Source organism: Astatotilapia calliptera, chromosome 22, assembly GCF_900246225.1.
Source record: "Astatotilapia calliptera chromosome 22, fAstCal1.2, whole genome shotgun sequence".
Lineage (NCBI taxonomy): Eukaryota > Metazoa > Chordata > Actinopteri > Cichliformes > Cichlidae > Astatotilapia > Astatotilapia calliptera.
The window spans coordinates 7,801,465-7,827,299 of record NC_039322.1 but is presented as its reverse complement, the minus strand read 5'-3'; the positions used below and the strand labels follow the sequence as shown (position 1 = coordinate 7,827,299).

General features: G+C 38.8%; 2 protein-coding genes across 8 annotated transcripts; one reads left to right on the top strand and one right to left on the bottom strand.

Annotated features, from left to right (window-relative positions):
• Positions 1 to 1,342: 1,342 nt before the first annotated feature.
• On the bottom strand, positions 1,343 to 9,389 carry mbpa (myelin basic protein a). 6 transcript variants are annotated; one of them, XM_026156860.1, is made up of 8 exons: positions 9,104 to 9,387; positions 7,311 to 7,406; positions 6,790 to 6,816; positions 4,390 to 4,410; positions 3,920 to 3,978; positions 3,029 to 3,112; positions 2,896 to 2,916; positions 1,343 to 2,567 (listed from the first exon to the last, which is right to left on the bottom strand). In XM_026156860.1, the coding sequence occupies exons 1-8, from the start codon at positions 9,221 to 9,223 to the stop codon at positions 2,411 to 2,413; spliced, it is 585 nt and encodes a 194-aa protein (XP_026012645.1). In that variant the 5' UTR covers positions 9,224 to 9,387; the 3' UTR covers positions 1,343 to 2,410. The 6 variants fall into 6 exon arrangements, with proteins under 6 accessions (XP_026012645.1, XP_026012646.1, XP_026012647.1 ...); XM_026156861.1 differs by lacking the exon at positions 2,896 to 2,916 and having other exon boundaries at positions 9,104 to 9,386; XM_026156863.1 differs by lacking the exons at positions 2,896 to 2,916; positions 3,920 to 3,978 and having other exon boundaries at positions 2,440 to 2,567; positions 9,104 to 9,389.
• An 8,592-nt stretch (positions 9,390 to 17,981) lies between these two features.
• On the top strand, positions 17,982 to 23,255 carry LOC113014948 (uncharacterized). 2 transcript variants are annotated; one of them, XM_026156826.1, is made up of 7 exons: positions 17,982 to 18,330; positions 19,766 to 20,355; positions 20,695 to 20,829; positions 21,198 to 21,338; positions 21,606 to 21,660; positions 21,821 to 21,974; positions 23,045 to 23,255. In XM_026156826.1, the coding sequence occupies exons 1-7, from the start codon at positions 18,300 to 18,302 to the stop codon at positions 23,190 to 23,192; spliced, it is 1,254 nt and encodes a 417-aa protein (XP_026012611.1). In that variant the 5' UTR covers positions 17,982 to 18,299; the 3' UTR covers positions 23,193 to 23,255. The 2 variants fall into 2 exon arrangements, with proteins under 2 accessions (XP_026012611.1, XP_026012610.1); XM_026156825.1 differs by having other exon boundaries at positions 20,650 to 20,829.
• The last annotated feature ends 2,580 nt before the right edge of the window (positions 23,256 to 25,835 follow it).

The window sequence follows — 25,835 nt, the reverse complement described above, 5'->3', positions numbered from 1 at the left end:
GTTTCGTTTTCTTGTAATCAGTGTAGAGTTTTTCCGGGAAATAGAGCTGCCGTTTTAATTTTACTTTTCCGTGTGCCAAGTCCTGGATTTGGGTCCTCATCCTGCCTGCCACACAGCGAAACATGACACTATACAATATTTTATACTGTTTTTTGCATTACTTAAATGGAAAAAGGCATAAAGCTTTAGAAGTGCAGCTATTTTTATGGTCTGTTCAACCTTAAGAATATAGACTGTATATAGGTGGTTATGTTTTTCTTCAAGAACGTAACCACCGTGACATCATCATATGATTTGATTTGATTTGATTGATTAGCATTTAAATATCTCAGTGAAGACAGAACAAAGATCTACCACAAAGCAAGAAAGCATGAGACAAGGCTAATCAAAAGGTATTGGCTGAAGCATTTGCTTATTACGCCAAGCCTTTTAACAAAAGATCCTTTTGCATGCAGCTCCTGTACACAGGGCTCGAAGCAAATAATAAAACAATAAAACATATGGTTATTATAGTCCTAATGTGAGGCCCTGTTCTGAGAATTTGCTGCTGTTCCTAACTTCATGAGGAGTGAGAGCTCGGTCTGACTGAGACACCAATAAACAGCAGATACTCTCATACACCAGCGACTTATCATGCATAAGGTAAACATGCCTTAAAGCAGGGGTGGGGAACTCCAGGCCTCAAGGGCCGGTGTCCTGCAGGTTTTAGATATCACCCTGGGTCATCACACCTGAATCAAATGATTAGTTCATTATAGGCCTCTGGAGAGCTTCAAGACAACTTCAGGAGGTAATTTAGCCATTGAAATCAGCTGTGTTGCACTAAGGATACATCTAAAACTTGCAGGACACCGGCCCTCGAGGCCTGGAGTTGAACACCCCTGCTCTAAAGCGTCTTGTGTTTTATCCTCCTCCTAAACTCTAGCAGAGACTATATTTCACATATATTTGAAACTACTGACTGAGAAGAAGCTCATCGGGAAAGTTTTTAACTGAGTTCAAAATAATCTAAAAACCATTTTCTCATCACTTTCTATGAAATCAAACCTTATTAAAAGGAAAAGAAAAAACAGTTTTAAGGACTTCTGGCTTGATCTTTATGACTAAAGTCCATCTTTTACATACAGTCTATGCATTCGACTAGTTGTGTCCACTTGTTTTCAGGCATTTTAAGCCTAGCAGACTGTCCCCTTACCACAGACGTGAAAGTGTTATTATCTGGTTAACGTTCAGCAGGAACGCTAGCGTGCACATTCGTTGTCACATTTTTTGCTCAGAGCTCATTTGAATCATATGTTTGGTAAATCATAACAATTAAAATGCAGCAAAGACAAGGGAATGATCTGATTTTAAAACATTTAATAACTCTTAAATGTGAAAAAAGTAAAGGTGTTTATTGCAAGTTAGGCTGTACATTACAAACAGGAAATTTACATTAAGAGGAAACACAACACTTATTTAAGTATCAGTTCCTATTCCCGTAGCACCACCACACATTAGCCATCTCATCTTTACAGTGCTTTTGACCATTCAGTTAAAGTGAACATACAAACATCAAGTAGAAATAAGAGTGGCAGTGTAATTTATTACAAACAAAAAAAAAATAAATCACAAAATATTTGTCAGAACACATGAATCCAACATCCTGTCCTACAGTACTGTGCTCCTCGTGCCAACTTGCTGCTTCATCCTTAAACCTTTTGAACCACTTGCAAATTAACCATCAGCTATAAAACATGTCAGCCATCCTCTGGAAAAACACAAATCACCATAAAACTTAAATGACGACAGAACAGATAAAGAAAATCACTAAATGAGGCAAAAGCTACAGAAAAGACAACAGAATAGTTTTAGCACATTTCTCAGGTGTGAAACAGTGCATTCGAAAGGGCATTTTTATCTTGTTTTGATAGAGTTGGGAAGCATCAATATCATACATGGTGATTAATTACACTGAGGCAAAGAAAACTTATGCAGTGGTGTTAAAAACAATATTAGAGTCCACTACTTCTATAGGTTTCCAGTTGCATTTTACAAACGTGTGGCTTTGTGACATGCTCAAGCAGAAACGGGACCACCCTCTGTCACGATTTCACATGTGAAAGTTTGTTTGGCTTGTGTGTCGTGTGAGCTGTGTGTTTCTAGGAAGCAGCGAGATCCATAAAGCATCAATCGTGTACAAAATGCAGACGACAGCAGACATAGAAGAAACAAACACCTGCCATGAACAAACCTCAGACAGCAGACACTAGCACCATCAAACAATGATTTTTATGGTAGGAGACTTTACTAAAAGCATGACTGAACCTCTTACAAACAGCTAAATAATTCCTCAGAAGTAGGATTAAAAATAAAAAGAGGATTTTTACACTAATGTTGTGTCTCTGTCTACAGATAAAGGAGGATCGTGTTAGTTTGTTAACATCTCTTGAGGTCGTGAGTCTGCCGCAGGCGTATCTGTCTCTTCTTTTGGTCTCGTCAGTGTCGGATCTGCGGTTTGGTCCTCAGTGGAGAGCTTAGAAGATGGTGCTCCAGCGTTTAGAGGGTGCACGGGACTTGCCTTCTCCCTGGAGAGAAGAAGAAGTGGACATGAGGAGGTTGAGAAAAACATTAGTTTTCCTGCCGCAGCCACAGATAAGAGCAATCTGGGAAGATATTTGGTTAAAACAGTGTTGAAAGTTCATGAACGAGGTGATTGTCAAAAAAACCGTTGCATTTAGTGGCGCTGATCCACACTGAAAATAAAGCCTCAAAAACATCGAGGTAGATGGCATTGGATGAATTTGGGCTTACATGTAAAAGTGAAAATGTGGCTCTAAAGCTTGTTAGTTTATTATGATGACAGGCTGCAGTAAAAGCATGATGATGAAATGATCGTATTTACATCCTACTCACTGATCTCTGACGAGAACATCACTGTTGCATTTGAGCAAACACAAACAGGAAGCAGTGATCGTGAAATCCAGGTTTACAGGCAGAAAGGGGGAATTCTGGGTAACGCAAAGAGGCAAACGTTCTGCGAGCTCACCAGGTTGAAGAGTCTGGACAGCGTGCTTTGGTCTCTGCGCCTTCTGACTGGTGACTTTGTGCTCTCGGCACGCGGTGACGTGGCCTAGAAAAAGATGCCTTATAAGCACAGGTGGAGAACTGGAACCAGCTCCAGAATCCAGCATTGCCTCACTGCATAACCTTTAAGCAATTCATTTTACATGGACGGCCTTTTCCTCTCCATGAGATTAAAGATATTTTCCCCCAGACAATCAGAGATATCAAACTACTTCAACAAAATGCCAAACACACAAAAAAACTACTTAACATTTTGTTACAAAGGGCGCCGTTTTTGCTGTTGCTGCACAAAAAACACATAACCACCCGTAATATGACTGCAAACCTTCTTTTTAATGATCTCCATCCTCTTTAAATGCATTAGGATGGACTCCTTGGTATTTGGGTTTGTGCTTTCATTGTGTTTGGCTATGAGTTGAATTTCCTTCTTTGATATTTAAAGTGAATTGGTGTGCAAAATAACAAAGTGCAGGTATGTGGTTTCTCTGCAACAGCAAAGAAGAAAGTTGTCTTTGATCTGTTATTGTGAGTAGACATGAAAGGAGAGAAATATGAATGTGTGACTGGACCAGATTTCACCTAACAGTAACCTTTAGGGGAAAGAAGATGGATGACAAGGAGAAGATGGGGTCCATGAGAAGAGACACTGACACAAAGGGTGTAAGTGGCTGATCAAATGACACACAAAGAGTTGTCCACAGTGGCTGGACAGATAAGAAGACACAAAGGAGGTGGCAGACCAGAACAGATGGATCGGTGAGTCATCTCTGGAGAGGTTGATGAAGGTGTTACAGAGAACTAGAGGTGTGAAAGAGGAGAGGGGGGGGAGAGGTCCTAAGAAAAAAGCGTTTACCGGCTGTGGTTCATAAATAGTTGAGCGATTTCAAAGTCATCCAGAAGCAGTGAGTCGCTCTGGATTGAAGCAAAGAAGGGAGGGAAATTGAAGTGTAATGAACTTATCAATAAGTCAATAACTGTATCAATAATTTCCAAGCAGCAAGTCAATGAATGAAATCGATTTTCTGTGGCATTCATCCAGGCTGATCTGCTGTAACTGTGCCTTTCAGGCCTTGTGTGTGAATGCTGGTGAATCAGGACGTGAATGCGACTTGATTCATCGCGCTCCGGTATAAAATGTATTTCTCTTCAGGGAGGAAAGCAGTGAAACACAAAGTAGGTTAGGAAACAGGTGCACTGCAGACAAAGGACATGTTGCAAAGAAGAGGTTGACAGACAGATTTAAATGGGATGATTGCAGACGCACAGAGCGGCGCAGTCAGCAGTGGGGCTTTTGTATAATTTGAGATGGATCGAGTGACGTACCAAACCCAAGACGTCTCTCCACTGGACATGAAAAAGAAACAGATAACGACATGGTGAGATGAGCAACAGTAAGATTATGATGCCACCTGCACTGGTCTCAGATTAGCTTTGTGGTAGCAGACAAGTCGATGTGAAAACTCTGATTTTATCCAGTCCCTCCATGATCTCCACTGCTATGATCTAGCTTTTAAAAATGTTTCGGTAAAGGTTCCTAAAAAAACACACGAAGAAACTGAAAATGGATGCACATATAAAAAAAAGAGAAAAGGTTTCGTTTCCTGTCCAGTTATCTCATGATCCTTGATAATGTATTTATCCAGTACCAGAGTGGGAATCTGCATTTTAGAGGAATATGTGACCCTTATAAAGAAATTGCTTTGCAATAATAAGACAAATATAAGAATACAGATAGATCCCCACACAGAGGATTACTAATAATCTAGTAAACATCAGCATAAATAAGATGACTTGCTATGATATTTTTTTTTCCAGATATTCATTCAATAAACGTATGAACTATAACCTTAATATTACATAATGGCACCATCATCAGGTCACAGTCTTGGTTTGCTCAGTTATAACCAATTATCTATTTGTCTCACTAAAATCAGCCTCAGCTTTAGTTTATGTTACCATGATAACACCAGGATAGCAACCATGGTGATGTGTGAAATTAGGTACACATTACATTTTAGCTTTCATTAACCCTTCAAAGCCCAAACCGTGTTTATGAACCCTTCTGACAAATATTAAAAAATACATTAAATATCATTTTTGTGCAGTTTATTGCTGGCAGTTTGGAAAAAGAAAAACAATAAGTGGGTTACAGTTAAAGAAAATCTCGCTGGTGATGCAGAGGTCTCTATCTATTATGATCTTATTATCTGATATTTTCTTATTTATGGCTTATAGTGCTGTCTGTGATTATATCAGCTTTTTCCTTTGTAGGACATTTAGATAATCTCTGTGAACACAGGTGAACTCTGTTTCATCCATTTGTTTATGGGTGAAAGACCCACAGTGCACATTTAGATCCACAGGACACTTCATGGCTCTCCAGTGATTTTGTAACCATTACATGAAGGCACCTTCAGCAAAATGCTGAAAATGAGTAAAGTGAATTTCCACAATAAGATGTGAGATGCAATTAGCAGAAATTGTGGTGGGAAATTTGCAGTCATGACAGTATCAGTAAAGTAACCACTGAGACAGATTTTAGGTCAAATATCCAAATCTCATTTTTAGGCTTCTCTAAATAAAGAACTTTGATTCTGCTGCTTTTATAGCAGAGTGTATTTATATCGGCAACAGTTGAGTATTGATTTCAGTTTTACTTCTTTGAAGTCTGGGTGCATGTGCAGTTGGTGCATTCAAGACACAAAAAATGAATTACATTAAAAAATAAAAATAAAGTCAGGACTGTAGATGTCCTCATAGACCTTCATTATCTAACACTAAAATTTGTATCTCTCAGGCCTGAGCAGACCCTAGCAGACTGACAGTAAGCATAATCGATGCCTGCAAAGTGCAAAATTCTTGATGTAATATCCAACAGTAAAATATGCTAAATTGGCTAATTTTAGCTTGCGGTTTTGTATCTCCACTTTTTAAGATAGTATTAACAAGATTTCTGAAATAAACTCAATTTTGGATTAAATATTACCCAAAATAAGTGACTGAGTCCATAGACTCAGGAGGAAAGTGTTTGCAGAGGTCAAAAAGGGAGTTTTCATATAAACTTGTATAGGACCTGAATCGTTTTTGCTTCTACAACTGTCGCCATCTTGTGGTCTTCGGATAGAATGCAAGTTTTAGGTACTTCCCCTTTTGAGGTTAGCATAAAACATGAATGTAGCTTCCTATCTAAGTGACAACCAATCAGAAGAGGTTTTGATAAAAAAAAAAAGGTGTGGCCTTAGAGGGAAATGAGCTTAAACAGCTTAAGACAGAGGAATGAACTGAGGGGCTTTTGTAACATTCAGTTTATCTTACTATATAATGTCTTTGTCTCTATATTGATCCCTTCTCTTTCTTCTCCTTCGCTTCACCCCCTTAAAGACTGCAGCATATGGCTGCTCCTCCCTGAGCCTGGCTCTGCTGGAGTCCTCTTCCTGTTAAATGGCAGTTCTTTCTTCCCACTGATGCCAAGCGCTTGCTCACAGGGGTTCATCTGACTGTTAGGCTTTCCTCTTTAAAATGATTGGATCTCTATTTAACTATAAAAAGGTGAGGTGATTGTTTTGACTTTGTTTTGGCACTTCATCAACAAAATTGAATTTAAACCTGAAATGATAAAGAGTGATTATTTTAACCTTTGATTGCTGCAAAAACACTTTATCTTCATCCTGTGGTTAAACCTTTGGAATAATTAAAAACAGATATGGGTAAAGTGGGACTCACCCTGGATTTAGGACGAGGAGAGGAAACCTGAGGAACACCAAGCAACAACAACAGCAACAACAACAACAAGAGAGTGACTGATTGTTCAGAGCAAAAAAAAACCAAAACAAAAACAGAGCAACAAACTCAGATATGAAATAAACAAAAAGTGCTGAGCTGCTGATTGAAATTTCCCCAAAATCTTTTTTAACAATATGCAAATGAAGGAGTCATGCGCGCGCTAATCACTGAGATAGGTGAGGAAAAACAATTTAACCAGCTGTTTTTTAAAAAAAAAAAAAAACATTGCCACACTGTTGATGCCAAGAGTTAGAGCCAAAGAAAATACTGGAGGAAATTTGTTTTTTCCGCATTATGAGTTATGCAGTTTTTGGCAATTTCAGGGGATTACATCAAACAAATTTAACTGAATGACGCTCGGCGGGGTTAGCGTGACCCAGCAACAAAAAATAGCTTTTATAAAGGTAAGTAAAACATGTATGGAATGGCATGAATAACGTGTGCGTGCAAGTGGAACTTACAAAGCTCCTGAAGAAATGCACAACAGCATTTTCATTAGTCCGACGGCGGGAAGAGGACTGCTGGGGTGAGGCGGCCAGATGACCCCGGAAAGACCCCTGAGAAGATAAGCAGAGGTCAAGTAACTGCATATATTTGTTTAACACATGTTCATCTGACTGTATGAAACATTCATTTTTCTGCAGTGTCTTCATGATAGAACAGATTGGGATGAGCTCACTTTCTCTGATGAAAGTCAGCACCATGCAGCTGCAGAATTATAGCTTTGATATTTCCTAATTGTTGTCAGATCTCAGTGACAGAGAGGAAATTATCAAGATGATGTTTTTAAGACTGATGATACAGATTAAACCTCATATATGCAAATCAATTTTTAATGATTTTGTAAATGTTCAAGGTTCAAGGGTTCAATAAACACTCCTTTTAGAAAAAAATTGAGTGTTCTGGGAATTAAAGACTTTAAAGTTTTAAAGGCAAAAGCAATGAAGACAATGAGAGGAGATGTATCCCTGATGGTCATCTAAGGCGAGCTGTGAGATCAGAAGCAACCCCTACATATTGCTGTAAGCCTCTGTTTATGTGGGAAGCCAATCAGAGGAAGGTTTCTGCCTCTATGACAGTTATTGTATTTTTTTTTACTTGGTCTTATATTTAATGAATACAAAGAAGTCCGAATAAAGAAGCGAGATATGTGCAGGCACGCATCTTTTTGCTTTCTGTTGTTTTCTGTCTGTCTTGCAAATGAGTCACAGAAAGGCTGAAATACAAGAGTGAAACACACAAACAATAAAATTCAAGAAATCTCTGAGATCTGGCGTCCTTGCGCTCTGCCTACTCAGAATAATAGCCTCAGATAGCAGATGAAAGCAGTTTGAAAGCAGCAGAAGGGCCCCTCCCATCACATACTGTTGAATCTTGAAATCTGAAAGGGGTTTTGTCTGATGTTTTCTATCTGCTGCAGCTCATGGTCAGACAGATATTACAGACTAAATTTACATGCATCCACATTGAGGCCTGTTTTTTCCTTCACAAGATCTCAATGGGACTGTATTAGAGCCTTTATATTAGATTCTTTGCAGCATTTTGCAAGATAACAAGAAAAACAAAATAAAACAGTGCATCGGGGCAAAGCTACCAAAGCAACTGGATGGATTTTTGAGTTACTCATACCCTCCAAAAAAAAAAATATATATATATATTTTTTAAAAAAGCTGAAGATGGGAGGCAAAAAAAAAATCCACAGCCCACAGTACATACAGTAATTTTGAGTGTGAGCTTTTACATAGTGCAGTACTCAGTGAAACATCACAGAGATGGTGTCTGACATACAAAACAACCTCAGTGCTTTAGGACACTGACGCTTAAATAAGTGGATTTTAATTAACAGATAAGGTCTGCAGGTGAATGTGAAGTACAAGCAGTAAAACCAAAGCAATCTCAACTCTGCTCAAGAAAATTCAAAATTGCTTAAATATTTAAAAGCAAACTGTCATAATATAAACTGCAGAAGTGAATTATCACCTCCCCTAACCTCTAATCATCCACAAAGTCTCACTTTAGTTTATGAGGACATTTCTTTTTAATATTTCACTTTTTAAGATAAAAACACAAGTTATTAATCATATTAATTGCATTATTATTGTAACCACATTATTATTTATATGTAAAAATTAATATATGCATGAATTGGCTTACAGACCACAGCTTGGCACAAAGTATCTAATTAACTAAGTAAAAGTTTAAAACTGGGTTAAGCTGAGGATGAAACTGTCCTTTTAAATGGATGGATGCTCACCTTGCTCCTCTTCTTTTTGTTTCCTCCAAAGAATTTGCTAATCTGATCCATCAGACCGGGGTTCTTCTTTTTCCTCCCGAGCCCGAAAGCGCTCTGCCCTGAGGTGCTCGCTGTAGCCATGCTAGCTGCTGCTGCTGTTGGTGGCGTTGACCTCTCTGTTTACTCAGTAGTCCTCTTCCAAGCTATTCCAAAGCTCACAGTGCCAAAACCCGTCTCTGCTGCTCCTTCAGGGTGGTTTGCAGCCCATCTGACGCTCAGGGGCTGTCTTTGAAGGTGTCATCCCCTTGGCCCAAGGGCACCATGGGACATACTGAGGGTCAGGTTGGTGAGGGTGGGGGGGTTTGCATTGGTGATGTCCATGGTTCTGGCTCAGCTCCAGGCATTCTTTGGAGCTTCAGTGGCTGTGTCAGTCACTGCCGCCCTCCGCATGGGCCCGGCCATTGTTCCTCTCCCCATCTGCCTCACCCCGGCCGCAGGGACAACAAGGGTTATCTCTGAGTCTGAACTCACACCCTGATGCAAAGCAGCCCGAAGCACTGTGGGGCCATTGTTGCATCGGCCCCATATATCTTCTTCATGCATTGTGTTTGAATTGGATGTACAGTCACCAGATTAAGAAAAGGAAAGACTATGGTGTGAAAGAGACAAAAACCTGTGAACACAGGCCAATTATCTGTCTGCACAGTAATAAAATAAACTTGAGGTGACTTTGCACGTTGCATTTGCTCCGTTTCGGTGTCTTTAAGCCAAAGCCATTGAAGAGCTCCAGTTATTTCAGTTTATGACTAACAGGAGAACAAGATCTGTGCCATGGACTTGAAAACTGCAGCTTTATTCTTTTTATGCCAATAAAAGTACAAATGCACCAAGTTTAAATCTGCAAAAAAATAAATAAAAGGTAGCTGCCTTGAAAGCATCTGCAGCTTATTGATGATTGAGCAAACTGCATTTGCTCCTGAAGACCTTGGAGTGAATATTTTTGTTAGCCGTCAGTGTTTCACAGAACGATCCATGGCTGTTTAGCAGTGTAGAGTGTAAATTTATTTTCTCATTGTACCACTTAACAACATTACAAGGAGTCCTGCATGTGTTGTTTCACCCAGAGCGGCTGCGGCGGTCGGCAGACAAAGCACGATCTGTTGAGCAGCGAGCTGTGTTAGAAAACACCCATGCAGCATCAGAATATTAATATTTTGCAACAGATGTCTTTTTGTTGTTGATTGTTTCTTATTTCAAGTCAAGCAGAAATGTTTATAGAAAACAAACAGGTTAAACTGGAAAAACATGGCTTAAATTCATATGTGTTCATATCGCACAACATAAAGCAAGTGAAAAGTGGGGATTTTGGCCACGTTACTGAAGTGGAAGTTTTATAGGAACAGTCTCCATATTTTTAATAACAATGTTTTAGTGTTTTAATATAAATAGTAAGACATTCTTTCAAGCTTCTGAACATTTTCTAAACTTTGTATCCAATTCAGATTCAGATACTAAGCCAGAGATGCAAATAACACACACATATGGCTAATGATTGAACCACCAATGACATGCATGTCTAACATACCACTGTGGGAGGAAACTGGTATGCAAACATGCAAACTTCACAAAGAAGCAGGTTCAAACCCAGAGCCATCTAACCGCTGCAACACCATGCCACCCATTTTTAAACTCTGAACTAATTTTCAGAGTAATTCATGTGCCAACCTTGGGAGCCCCATTGGCTGATACACGCATGCAGGTAAATCACACATTCACCTCAGCAGCTGAGATCTATAGCCTATTGGTTCCTGCCTTTTCAATCATCTACAATCTAATCAAAACCACCATCTGCAGATCACTTGCACACAACAAACATTTGTATATTTCAATAAAAACCTCTATTATGGTAATCACAGATAAAAAGACATGTACATAGTGCATCTGTGGATACCAATGACAAACCAAGCCCGTTGCATATCCAGTGGGTTGCAGAGGCAGGCCTCTAAATAACTTGGATGTTGAATGAATGGCCGAGCTTGATGAGTGGGTGAGCTGTCATGTGGCCTGATAATGAAGAGATCCTGCTGGCTTCTCAGTTTCCACCAACAGTCTTATTTTTAGCTTTTCTTTATCATGTGATCACAAATTTTAGTTAACACGTTTTTAGTATTTATATTTTACTTATTGACTAAACTCTAAATATTATGTACCACAAATATATATTTGTGGTACATAATGGTCTATTTAGTGTTGACTGTTGTGAGCTGCCTGGCTTGCGCACTTTTTGGTTTTACTTTTAAGTAATATGTGTACGCGGTGTGCTAAACGTGGAAATAAGATTTAAAAAAATCTTGTTCTGCTTGATGGGCATATAATTTTGAAACAAACAAGCTCTGAACTGTTTCTCCTCCCTCGTGCTGTCATATTGTTGTGAATCATTACAGGATAATTTGTTTTGGGACTCATTTCTCTTTCCTGCTGACATCAGAGGCTGAATGTCTGCAGACAGTTTCAGTCTGGGATGTTAGGGCTTGTTTTCTTTTCCTGCTTTCACCCAAATTCAAAAAATCTAATCATGAAAGTTTCAGCCTTACAGCAGTATTTCTATTTATTCTTCTTTCATCTCAGTCCCTGTTTTGCAGCAGACTGACTGTTATCATGTATATATAAGAAAGAAGTTGAGAAATCTGACAATCCCCTATGAGCAACACTTGGCAAACGTTGGGAGGAAGAACTCCCTTTTGACAGGAACAAACCTCCAGCAGAGTCAGGATCACGGAGAGGCAACCACTGGTCGAAACTGGTTTTGGGGTGAAGGGAAAGCGTAGACAGAAAATCAAATTAAGTAACATTTTCTTTAGCAAGTAACACATTTGTAACTATTCCAGCAAGATTTATGACTTGCTGAGTTTGTTGTATTTGAACATTTTTATTCTTTTATTGACCCTATATTAGCTACATCCTAGGTAGCTGTTTCTGGGGTCTTTCAGCTTATAAAACTAAAATAAACACATTGAAATAAAGAGAATTGAAAGTAAGCATGAAAGTTAAATACCAACACTTGAAATTTGACTATATTTTGCATATCTTATATATCTGAAAATTAAAGTTTATTTAACAATAATAATTTAACTCTGACATGAATGTTCAGGTTTGGATCTTGTTGATTGCATCATATGTGACATGGATCTTGTCAGTGACCATTGAAAGTTTTTTATTCAAATCAAACCAAAGTTTGAAAAAATGAAAGATACATTTCAAACTTCATTATTGTTTTTCCCCCCCTTTTTTTTTAGAATGTGAGTTTCATTTTTAATTGTTTACCTTTGGGTTTGAATCATGTTTATTGCTCCGAACTCACTGAGCCTCGTCTCAAGTGGAGTTCGAGTTGCATTCCAACTAATGCTAAACTGGCAAATAACGATGATGAGCATGGTGCAAAAACAAGGTTGACAATGGCATCCAGAGTCTGGAGCCCACTTGATGATGACTTGACCTTTAGATGCAGAAGGGAACATTGCTGCCTGTCAACCTGTAGGTATAATGAAATGTTATGCTGGTCTTTGAGTACAAAGTGAACTATTCTTGGAGGGTTTGCAGATGCATATACTGTCATATTTTGTTACTTTTGTTGAAAGTGAATGGCTCAATAAATCAACCAAAAAATAAAGCCCTTAAATTGATGATGTAAATCTGTCAGATTTAGCTACTAGCTAATTTTGATCTGCAGTCCCAGGCAGGTTGTTTTTAGGTTTTTAGGTTTTCATGGCTTGCTTACAGATTCTTTCGATTCATTGTGATGTGGTTTCATTTGTCTGTGTCCAACTAATGAGACAAAAGGTCATAAGAGAGAAAAGTTTTGAGGCCTCAGTCGTTAAATTGTTCCCAACAAGCCTAAAATTTCCCAAACCAAATTTGACTATTCACAACTTTTTAAAAAAATGTAAATTCTGGATCTATTATTATACCTAAATATTTATATTTATCACCTGATACTGACTGATGATGATAGTAACTGACAGTCTTGTCCCTATTACTAATTACATCTGAATCACTATTTCAGGACTGTGAAAAAAAAAACACAGTTTAGCTGAAATTAAGATGCAAACATGAATTTGGCAGGCAGTTAGTTACATTGATCAGTGTAAATGACAGTTCTTCAGCAGCCTGGTTCTTGGTTTTAGCATGTAGCACATGTAGCACACAATGACATATATCTGGCAATATCAGTAGGTGGACAAAATACAAGTCAGCCATTAATTTACAAATAAATGCAAAGCAGATGTTGCTATTGTTGATTATGCAAAGCTAGCTGAATAGCCCCTTGCAGCTAACTGTCCAATAAAACACCAGTTGTCAAACAAAACTTCAAAATCATTTACGACTAATCGCACAACTCTAAAGTGAACTTGTTATGATTTCTTCTTACATTTTCTGTTACATATAAATTGTTACAATGATGCATACCTCAGATTAAGCATGGCCGAATTTAAAATAATGGGATCAGCGTGTAGACAAGTATAGCCTGTGAGCTCAAAGCTCAGACGGCTCTGAACTCTCAGTTTCAGAAAGATTTTTCTACTCCTTGGTCTTGGTGATGTCGGTAAGAATGGAAATCCTAAATACACCCACTTACTCCTCAAACCGTTTGGTTTACAGATTGTCAGAATAATAACGGAAAAAGTTAAAATGGCTTTTTTCAGTATGTATTCAGTAAGTGTAGTACATCCTTTTTTCCTTTTTAAAGTACAAACTTTAAATTTAAGCCACATATGTGCAGAAGGTGCAAAGAGGAGAGATTATTTGTTGATATCAGTTTAATCCATAAATCTGATTAGACTGCCACCATATTTAGGGCTAAAGTTGGCTGTTTTGGGCACTCACAGCTCAGTTGAGCCTCTCACAAATGTTGTGTGGATCAAATGTCATGATAAACCTGACATCTGGCCAGTGTAAGATGGATTTGTGGCTAATGTGAGTCACCCTGAGTCAACTCTGTTAGTCATGGTAAAATGTAACCTGCAGATGTAAGCTAAATTTTGGCTGAACAGTCACTACTTTTTGGGAAGTTGCTTGCTTTGTACATTTGCTAATCCAAAATGACGCATTAGTTGAAAATGTGATGTCTTTCATTAATATCACTCATCGCTTACATACAGGTTTTCCTCCTGATATAAAAGCTAGTGGAAACTTTTGAACTCTTGCAGCTCTAAATGTTGCTCATTCACTTAAAACGGTGACTCAGGAAATCTCTAGACTCGTAAAAACGTAGAAATGTGAGGCCTTTATCTGAACTCATCCGCTGAGAAATCTCGAATAAGTGGGTGAACGTGCCCTGATATCACATACCACTGCCCGGGCAACATGGCTGCCCAGTTTCCTGTACAGAGAATCTAAAATGGGGACATGGGAGACGTGTTTGTCCACTCTGAGCTGTACACTGTGTTGTTTGTCCTGCAAAAAACGATATCAGTGCAGCACCCACAGGCCTGTCAGAGGTAGGGTGCAGGAATGCAGAGAGTGGGCTGACCACACTGCTTGTGCTCTCGTGTCCAGAAGAGTCTTGGATTTGTTCCTGGGAATGGATGGCTGAGGACGGAGCGAGGACAAACAATAGCAGCCATGGAAGAGAGCTGTGGGACACAAACACGGGAGATATCCTTGAACCCCAGCAGGAATGCTGATCTAAACCAAGTCACCCACTCAGAGTGAGCAGCCGAATATCTATCTGCTACTGGAGAGAGGAAGAAAGACGGCCTCTGTTCCATCACATGTACTGTAGAAGAACGCATGAAAAAGTCTGCCTTGTTTTACATTATTAAATTAAAACTGTTTTTATGACTTTTGCAACCTTGCAGATGCGGGAGTCAGCCTGAGAGGTTCCCAGAATTAGTCTGACATTGTCACCATTTTAAAGGCTTGAGGTCACTTGAGTTATAATTTGGTAAAGATGAGCTTAAATTGAATTTTGGTTATTTTCTGGCACAGTTTAATGAAAAGACCAACCCTGCCACCCAGAGAGGGATCCTGCTGTTTGTGAGTCTCTTCAAGACATAAAAAGACAAATCACAGGGTCATAAACACTGTTTATGCTTGCTTTGTACATTGGTTGTTGCAGGTAGATTCCAGTGGAGGGCACATCAGAGATCCCAGTCATTAGAAACCACACTTGAAACCATATTATTTTGGAAAAACGGGTTTTGATTTATAAAGGTACTCAGCAAAATAGTTGCCTGAAGACTGGTGGACAAAATACACCATCATCACCGTTTCCCCTCATTTTTTAAGTAGACTGACTTTTTTTCTCCCGTATTTTTGCAGATTTTCTGTTCACTTTTTGCAATTTTGTCAAGTATATTTGTCCTTGTGCAGTAGCAATGGCTCACTGTATGTTTTAGTCTTGAAGTTTGTCTTTTTTTTAAAGAAAAGAAACAATCTGGCATGTTTATTGCTGCTGATGCGCCTTCTGAACATGTCAAAAGCCCATATTTGTATTAAAGTATTTGAAGTGTGACACTAACCCTCTTATTCTGAGGGCAGCAATTTCTGGGGTGATGGACGCTAGATGTGTGAAATTAAAAATGTGATGGTCTAAATCTGTGACTCAAAGTTAACCAAGATATTAAATGTGCCTCATCATTGCTACAACTCAAGAAAATCTTAATAATGGAAATATAATTAATTACAAATATCAAATCCAAAGATGGGATTCCTGAAAAAATAAACAGAACAAAAGAGCCACCCACACATTGAGCCACTGGATCAGGCTTCTCGCCTTAATATTATTATTAATAAATATTGAAACAGAACCAAAATAAAACAGGATAGCTGTTAACTGTTAACTAATAAAGAAAATGACAAATTAACAGTAAAATCAGACCAATGCTAGTGGTGGTGAGGAGAGGGAGAGGAAGAAACAACCATCATGCTGCACCTTGTCTAGCTTTCTGTGAGTGCAGGTGAGTCTTCTGCAGTAGAGTGCAGAGCGTATCGGCAGTAGGAATAAATGACACAGGAGGCCAGTTTAGTAAGGACAGAAGAAAAACAACAGCAGGACGAAATAGCCCAGGACATTGAGGCTCGTGTAAGGAAAAGCGTTATTATTTCTTTAGACTGGTTTAATGTGAGACCAGTGTAAAATTTAACTTATCCTGGAAAGTGTTTATGTTGTGAGGAAACTATAACTACAAACGATATTTACTGGTGATTCGGAAAGCATGCTAGTTAAAAGAACATGCTATTAGAAAGCTGCTATTATTAATGCCATGTGCTTTTTTGTTGCTTGGTCTGTTGTATGGCTGATGTGTTCATTGGGTTCAGTATAAGATCGTGATTAATTTCCATTTATGCTTGTACATTATACTGGGAAAAGAGGGGTCAGCAATATGATTTTCTTGAAGTCTTAAAAAGCATCAAACCAATCACTAATAAAAGAGGCAGTATTTGTGTCCTCTTGAACTGGATCACGGACACGGCCCCATCTAAGACTCAATGGCATTGGACAGTATTGGAATATGTGTCACTAGATTTCCTAACATGCAAGCTACATAATAGGGACAAAAAGTTTCATAAAATATGGGACCCATTTATGGCGTATGTCGGATTGTTAATCGTATCTCACAATCAAAATGTCTGGATTTTCCACTTATTTCTTTGTATTCATAAGCCGGGTTGCCTGTCTCTTTGTTTTGTTTTGTCTGTTTTGTTTCATTCTGCTATGTTATTGTTGTTGTTGTTTTGTTTGTTGTTGTTGTTGTTTTGGTTATTTGTTTGTTTGTTTGTTTAATTTTGGTGTCAGTGTAAAGTTTAAAACTCAATAAACACACAGTTTAAAAAAAAAAGAAGCAGTATTAACAAAACAAAAGATTTTTATTTGATAAATGCATTCTCATCTCAGAGCATCAAATCCTGACATTTTTAAGATGCCACTGCATTGCTTATAAATATTTATATGTTGTGATGGTTGCCTTGGAAATTGAAACTGAGAGATAACAGTCTTGTTTTAGACATCTACTTAGACATCTACTTTATCACAGTAGATGTCTTTCTGAAAGTGCTGTAACTAAGTTTAAGAATTTAATCCAACCACTGCTATCGTCGTCAATGCCCTGTACCAACATAGAGCAGACAAGCTACCTGAACGCTACTCCAACAGAGGTTGATCATCTTGTTAATAATTTTACCTCCTCACTACCTACGACTCTGGATACTGTAGCTCCGGTGAAAACTAAGGCCTCAAATCAGAAGTACCTGACTCTGTGGTATAATTCTCAAACACGTAGCCTAAAGCAAGGCAAGGCAAGGCAAGGCAAATTTATTTGTATAGCACAATTCAACAACAAGGTGATTCAAAGTGCTTTACAGAGACATTAGAAACAAAAACAAATAAAAAGCATGATTTAAAATTGATTAAAACAAGCAAACAAACAAACTAACTAAACACACACATTTCACACCTGTTCGCACGATCTGAACCCTTATCGTAAGGGGAGCTACCAGTCCTTCTGTGGACGAGCTAAAGCAGATGACTCGTAAGCTGCACTGTTAAAAAAATCCGTAAATTTAGGGGTCCCTTTACCGTGGATTTGCTACGGATTCGCTCCGTTTTGCGAAATACGGAAAGTTTGCTGTTGCGCGAGGCAGAATTTTCTCCCCCAGCCAGAATATTCCGACGCCATTACTTTCAGTGCAGTCAGTGCCTACCTAAATTTCTGCAAGTCACAAGGAAAGTTGGAAACAGGTTGGTTGTGTGGAATGAGAATGAGAATGGAGTGCCACCTTGTTCCCCCTCGTACATTAAATTGGTCTCGATAGGCAGTTGGTAGTGGTGTGTATGTGAGTGGACGTTTGCTGCTAGCTGCGTTAGCATTAGCTAGCCGCCTGCGCTTCGTAAGTACGTCAAAAACCATTTTTTCCCTCCCTCTTACATGAAATTTGGTCTCGATAGTCAGTTGGTAGCCGTGTGTGTTTCATGGTAACATTTGAATGTGTGGGTTTTGCGTTATTTTGAAGCGTGGTTTGCCCAACTAAAGTTAACGTTAGCCCATAAGTTGGATGCGCGCGCTTGTGTGTGTGTAAATTAGCCACATGTGTGTATTGTTATAGCTCACTGTGTTACGTTAGCATGCAACTGAACATGGTAATAATTAAAAGGGGTGATAGTTAAGTAGAATCAGATTTCATTGCAGAAAACATTGCAGCCCAAAGAGAGTGGCCCATGCAGCCCAACGCAGATTACTTATTTGAAGGTACCTGAAAAGTGAATGTGCTTCACTGTGCTGATATAAATTTATTGTTTTCATATTGATTCTGTTCTGATTCTGGCTATCCGTCAATTGGCAAATTCAATCTCTTAAAAATGTTGACTTGTAACATTTGTGGCTTTAACGCTCGGTCTTCGACTGATTACTTGAAACACTGCCGAACACACAGAAATAATAATAATGTATCTTTTTTATGTGGCCATAGGGATTGCAGAAGGAAGTTTAACACATACAGTAGCCTTGCTGTGCATATGTCACGAGCTCATGTAGACAGAAGGAGCACACAAACATGGAACCGTAATGTGTCTGTACAGTTAAGGTGCTTGTTTAATTTTTGCAGCAGTGAATATGATGATCTTAAAACTTTAAAGTGTCATTTGAGTGGTCACATAGATGAGGGTTTGACTGTAACATGTCCCTTTGATGGATGTTCTAAGACATTCAATGTAAAGTCATCCCTAACGCATATTTCCAGATACCATAAAGGGTGGGATGTTACCAAGATAGCCCCAGTTCATATATGTGAACTAACAGAACGGTCTTTCCAAGGTGAAGGATCACATGTAGAACCTGAAGAACCTGAAAGTTTTAACATTGATGCAGAACAAAGTGATAATTTCTGCAGTGATCAAGTGAAAGACAACTTCACAGAGAGTCTTGCTCAGTTTTACTTGGGTTTACAGGCAAAATATTTGGTTCCAGCCTCCACAATAACAGAAATAGCAAATGAAATGAGAACTATAAGTGATATTCAACAGGAATATACTGTGGATGCACTAGCCTGTGAACTGGGGCAGTATGGTGTTCCAAGGGAGACTGTAACATCTCTTGGGAATAGTATATACGAGCAGAGCCCTATGCACAAGGCATTACATTCTTATTTTAAAAGGTGCATTAGGGCAAGTAAGAACTTCATAAATGTAACCAAGTCTCTGGCTGAACGGCACCAGTTGCTTCAGGCTTATCAGTCTTGTGGTACCTTGTTTCGTTCCCAGGTTCATGTCTCAGACTCAACACGGTTCTATCCAGAGCTCTATGACCAGAACATAAAGACAGTGGTTGGAGAATTTGATTTGAACTCAAGTAACTCAGTTGTCACAGAGAGTGTGCAGGTTAAAGGCACTACATATGCAAATTGAATGCTGGTCTTACTGAGCTACGCAAAAGGACTACTGCAGTTAGGACAAATAGCAAGCATTTTTGTAAAAAATGAAACTACTGTCCTACTTTTGCTTCGAGGGAAAAATAAAAGTTGCCATCAGCTGTACATGGCAATAATTACTCTATAATTGGTTTTCATAATTAGGTCCATTTGTATTCCTGGTTGACCCAAACTGGACATTGAGGACCAATGTATTAATTGATTTGCAACAATTGTGATGTGTTTAATTTATGGAGATGTTTGTCATGTCATCCATAGATTCACAAACTCCACCGCAGTTCACCCGGCCTGGCCCCTCATCAACACCTGAACCACAGAGGTTTCAGCTGCCCTCAACACCACCTGAGACAGCCGACTCCCCATCCCAAGACGCATATTCAGTACCATGGCACAAATGTCCCTCAAAAGTCATGGATGAGTTGCGTGAAAAAAAGTACATAATGGGGAAAGACAGACGAGAGATGGTTCGGATCGTCGCTGAAGATTACCTCCATAAACACCCAGGAAGACCTGGTAGACAAAAGCTGAGGGAACTCGCCAGTATGATTGTAGGACAATATCCTGCCTCCTTCAAGCTGACAGAGCCGTTTGGAAACAAACCTTTTGCAAAAGATGGTTCTGAAACTCTCTTTCGTCAGCTGGAACACAGAATTGAAAATATGAAGAGGCCACAAAGCTCACTGAAGAGGCAAGCAGGGGGTGAAAATTCAACAAAGAAAAGGCCCAGGAATTCAGATCTGTATGGATGTGTGGCGTGGGATCCAATCATTGAGGGGGCCGTGTGTAGAGAAGACCTGCTGTCTAAACGAGATGAGTTGAAACGTGCCTTTCAAACCCAGGATCTTCAGGTGGGTCTGCAATCATCCATTACAGATACAGAAAGCTTTATTAATCCTCGAAGGGCAATTCGGTTCCTACAGTCCACCATCTAGACATACAACCATTCACACAGCAATAGTATATAGCAGGAGTAATGCGATAAGGTCTGGGTCCAAGTACAATTTAGGACACATTGTGAAATTGTAGATCGTCTGTAGATCACTATGCCCATAGTCAATTGAAATTGATACCCTGTTTTATTATTTTAATTGGTTAGTTTGACTAACTGTTCGACTGTTTGTCTAACTGCCTCATATCTTTAGGAGTCATCTGTTCGAAAATTGATGACTGAAACATATCCCATTCAGCGTGAAATCCTCAACGATGATGATACCACTATTGTCGTTGTAAAGGACGAGTGGCCGTTCCTGTTTGAAGTTCCTCACCTGTTTGATCATGCATCTAAACTCCTTGGCTTCTCTGTACAAAACAAGCTGGCACAGGTGTGTTGTTATTGTTATTATTATGATTGTGCTGTGCTGCTCCATATGGAGAGAATTTTGTCTTTATTAATCAATCAGAAAAAGATTTGCAACCAAAAAGAGAGTTGAGACCAAAAAAGATAAACTGGCAACCAATCAAATAGAATAACTTGGATGAACAATCAAATGGAATAGATTTGAGACCAAAAATCAGGAAGTGACAACCAAAAAAGCAGGACATTTGAGATCAAAACAGAACAGGTTGCAAATGAAAATGAAATAATTCATTTTTATTTTTATTTTTTTCAAAATTCTCTCCATAGCTCCAAACGAAAATGAGTGTTAGTCTTATGTACTTGTACAAAATTAACACCTTGAACCTTGAACAGGAACTTTCCAAAAAAGAAAAGGGGATCAATGACTTCCTTGACTCCAAAGGGATGAAGATGGGCGAAGGTCCAATACAGCTCATCTGTGGCATTTCAAAATACTTCAAGGAAGACTCTTATAAACTCTTCCACAAAAAAGAGGTAGATGTTGTAGATTTTAAACTGTGTGCAAGATAATTATTTGCATCCAGTGGTGAACCAAGTAACCAACCACAGTAGGAAGTATAGATTCCCCTAATTGTGCTGCTGATATTCTCTATAAACTCTCTATCTATAAACTATTTACATTAATGTTTTTGCATAATGGCTACCTCTGTCTGATGAAGACACTAGCAGATAGTCAAGTTGCCAGCAGGTTTGTGTGTACTGGAAACATTAATTCATGTATCATGTCTGTCACCAAAACAGATCTCTGCAGATCCTGAAGTCGAACTCCCAGTGACCCCATGCATCCTAATCAGAGGTTTGTAGTTAAATCTTTTTTTGTATCCCAGCAAGCTGTTGTTAGCTGTTGTTATAAGCTGTTGTTGTGTCATATTTATTAAAGAAATGTTTTGCTTGCCTTAAAATATAGGATTTTTTTTTTTTTTGTAAATGGTACATGGTTTTTATCTGTGTTTAAGGTGACCAGCAATTCAAGATTGCTGTTGATGGGTTACTTGTCAATGACCACATCACCTCTCCCATTGTGGCCTTGAGCTACGTCTTCTCCATGTTTTATGTCTGCAACGTCCAATACCCACCGGAGATGGCTTTTACTCTCGAATTCATGCAAAGGTAAGCACTCATTGTTTGGAAATACTTTGTAAATGTGACTTTGCCGTGCCTTTCTGCACCTGACCTGCTTTTTGTCAATCTACACTAAACCCGTTTGTCTGAGATGTACAAGCTCAAAATGTGTCGTCACATGCTGTGAGCTTTTAGATCAGCTGTTATTGGCTTATGATCCCCCTGAATATGGATTTGTTCAGAGATTTTGTAGCTCCCTGTTGAAGACTATTGTTGGAATAAATGTGTCATATCTTTTTAAAGGGCAGGTAACATGCTTTTTGCTTTAAATAGTGTCCTAAGTCAATCAATAACAAAACAAACATAACATGATTCCAGTTGGGAAATGGAGCAAAAACATATTTTTCTCAGAATGGTTTGTTGACACAAAATTCGTTTGAGCTATCTCTTTAAAACCATTAGCACCTGAGACCAGGTTATGTCAGTGGTGGTCAAACCTTTTCATGTCAAAGACACACAAACTGAAATTTATTTGGCTGCAAACCCCAAACTCAAAATATGTTGTTCCAGGGACCCCCCCCCCCCCCCCCGAAGGAAAGACTAAACATATTAATTTAAAAAATACTACATAGTGGATTCATGCCCAAATGTTAATACTTGTACTGATGTGTAACGTGCACTGAATGTCACAGTTTCTCCACTCCATGTTTGAATAACAAATGTGCTGTTACACCTTTTGATAGGACAATGTCAACTGTGTTTTCTATCCCCTTCTGTGTTCTGTGCATTTATAATATCCCTGCATACACATTGAGGATGCATGCTGTCATGTGTTGGTGATAAGCAGACTTCTCACCCTTGCAAACATTTCTGTATATGCACAGTGTGAATGCATGTGTCTTGAAAAGACAAAGGAAGAGAGCTTAGCCACTGGCACCAGCACCACAACAACATTGGGTTCTAGACAGATGGTCAACTAGAATGATAGAGAGGTTCACACATAGGGGCATATTGAAGAAAACAAATGTAGGATTTTATTGAACTGCTCCACTCCTGTCAAGCCACACTACATGTGCAAACTTTGTCTGCATATCACTATTGTTTTTTTTTTCCCTCAGAGTTTTCTTTGGGGTCAATCCTGAGCGAGGCTCCAAGGCAGAGAAGAAGGGGAAGAAACGGCACTTCATTCCTCCACAGGTGTGCAAGCTGGTTTCTCAGCTGAAGGAATTTGAATGCAAGCAGAAGGAATCTGAATGGGCCATTTGAGCTGTTCTCAGAGCTCAGAAAATACCTTTTTGGACTGAATGTACACACACACACACACACACACACACACACACACACACACACACACACACACACACACACACACACAAAGGCAAATCCAAAAACATGGGGCTTGGGAGTAGAAATACAGATTTTTACAGTATTAGGTGAGTTCAGATGTTTTAACTAGATGCCCACAACACACATGCTGCAGTTTCAAATCCCCCATGTTAAGGGGGAGGGAAGGTGGGCGATATTTGTCATTCCGGTTAAGGTTTTCCTGTCATTGTGGAGTTGGAGGTGTAAGTTTTAATTTTTTTTTAGTTTTAAGTTGTTTTAAGAGTTTTAAAAATCTCTTTATGGCATGTTGCACAGTCATCCTTCTAAGGTCATGGTTGTTATTGCTGCACTGATGTTTTATAGAAAAGTTGTATAATGTAATACTTCTAATGTTCTATTTGTTTTTTGTAGAAAGGTCAGCCACTGGTTGCAGAGCTCTGCCTGTCGGTGTGATATGTGGAGTTGGAGGTGTAGGTTTCTGCATCCTCCTGGAGGGGGCTCCTCATTTTGCACTGACAGGTGAGACAGCAACAGCAATGCTGGCAGTTTTATTGTCTTATTTTGTCATTGTCTTTAACAAATCAATTTGTTATTAATGCCTGTCAGCCTGTGGATGCTAAAAAGTTGCTAGATTTGGCATCTCCCTGTTAAAGGACATGGCTGTACTTCTTTGAGAAAACAGCTGGTTTATGTATGTAAAATTTCTCTGAATGTGAAGGTGATGTTCTGAATGTTTTAATGGTTGTAGTGTAAATATTGCAAATCATTCACCACAAAAAGTGAAATCACTTTAAAGCACTGGCAGCTGTTAAAGGAAATAAATAATTGCTGTGATTCTACATTTGTGCTTTATTGATGGTAAACGGTATAGAGAATGGTACAGAATTAAACATTTTAGGATGACTGAAGTGTCCGTAAATGGTATGGATTGAGTACTTAAATAATACGAAATATTCCATTTTAGGTTTGATGGAACTGTCCGTAAATGGTAAAGAAAAAGTCAGGTAAATCTACGGAAATATCTGTTATAGGGTTTACGGAATTGTCTGTGCAATAACGCCGAAATTTATGGAAAATACGGAATTTTCCATTTTAGGTTTGACGGAAATGTCCGTCAATGGTACAGAAAAACTCGGGTAAATCTACAGAAATATCCGTTTTAAGGTTTACGGAAGTGCCCGTACAATAACGGAAAAAGTGCTGGTAATTAATTACCAGCACTTTTTCCGTTTTATAACGGAATTTTTTTTAACAGTGTGGAGACGAAATGCCGTTTCACAAATTTAGAAGATCATCATTTAGCCTGGAGAAATAGTTTGTTGCTTTATAAGAAAGCCCTCCGCAAAGCCAGAACATCTTACTATTCATCACTGATTGAAGAAAATAAGAACAACCCCAGGTTTCTCTTCAGCGCTGTAGCCAGGCTGACAAAAGGTCAGAGTACTGTTGAGCCAACCATCCCTTTAACGTTAACTAGTAATGACTTCATGAACTTCTTCACAAATAAAATTTTTATCATTAGAGAAACAAATTACCAATAATCATATCACAGATGTAATATTATCTACAGCTACTTTTAGTACCATTGATGTTCATTTAGACACTTTTTCTCCAATTGATCTTTCTGAGTTAACTTCAATAATTACTTCCTCCAAACCATAAACATGTCTTTTAGACCCCATTCCTACAAAACTGCTCAAAGAAGTCCTGCCATTAATTAATGCTTCAACCTTAAATATGATCAACCTATCTCTAATAATAGGCTATGTACCACAGGCCTTCAAGCTGGCTGTAGTTAAACCTTTACTCAAAAAGCCATCTCTAGACCCAGCAGTCTTAGCTAATTATAGGCCAATCTCCAACCTTCCTTTCATATCAAAAATCCTTGAAAGAGTAGTTGTCAAACAGCTAACAGATTATCTGCAGAGGAATGGTTTATTTGAAGAGTTTCAGTCAGGTTTCAGAGCTCATCACAGCACAGAAACAGCTTTAGTGAAGGTTACAAATGATCTTTTTATGAATTCATCTCTGTGCTTGTCCTGCTAGACCTTAGTGCAGCGTTCGATACTGTTGACCATAATATCCTATTAGAGCGATTAGAACATGCTGTAGGTATTACAGTTACTGTGCTGCAGTGGTTTGTATCATATCTATCTAATAGACTCCAATTTATTCATGTAAATGTTGAGTCCTCTTCACACACTGAGGTTAATTATGGAGTTCCACAGGGTTCAATGCTAGGACCAATTCTGTTTACATTATACATGCTTCCCCTAGGCAGCATCATTAGAAGTCATAGCATACATTTTCACTGCTATGCTGATGACACCCAGCTCTATCTATCTATGAAGCCAGATAACACACACCAATAAGTTAAACTGCAGGAATGTCTTAAAGACATAAAGACCTGGATGGCCACTAACTTTCTGCTTCTTAATTCAGATAAAACTGAGGTTATTTTACTCGACCCTCAAAATCGTAGAAATATGGCATCTAAGCAGATTCTTACTCTGGATGGCATTACCTTGGCCTCCAGTAACGCTGTGAGGAACCTTGGAGTCATTTTTGACCAAGACATGTCCT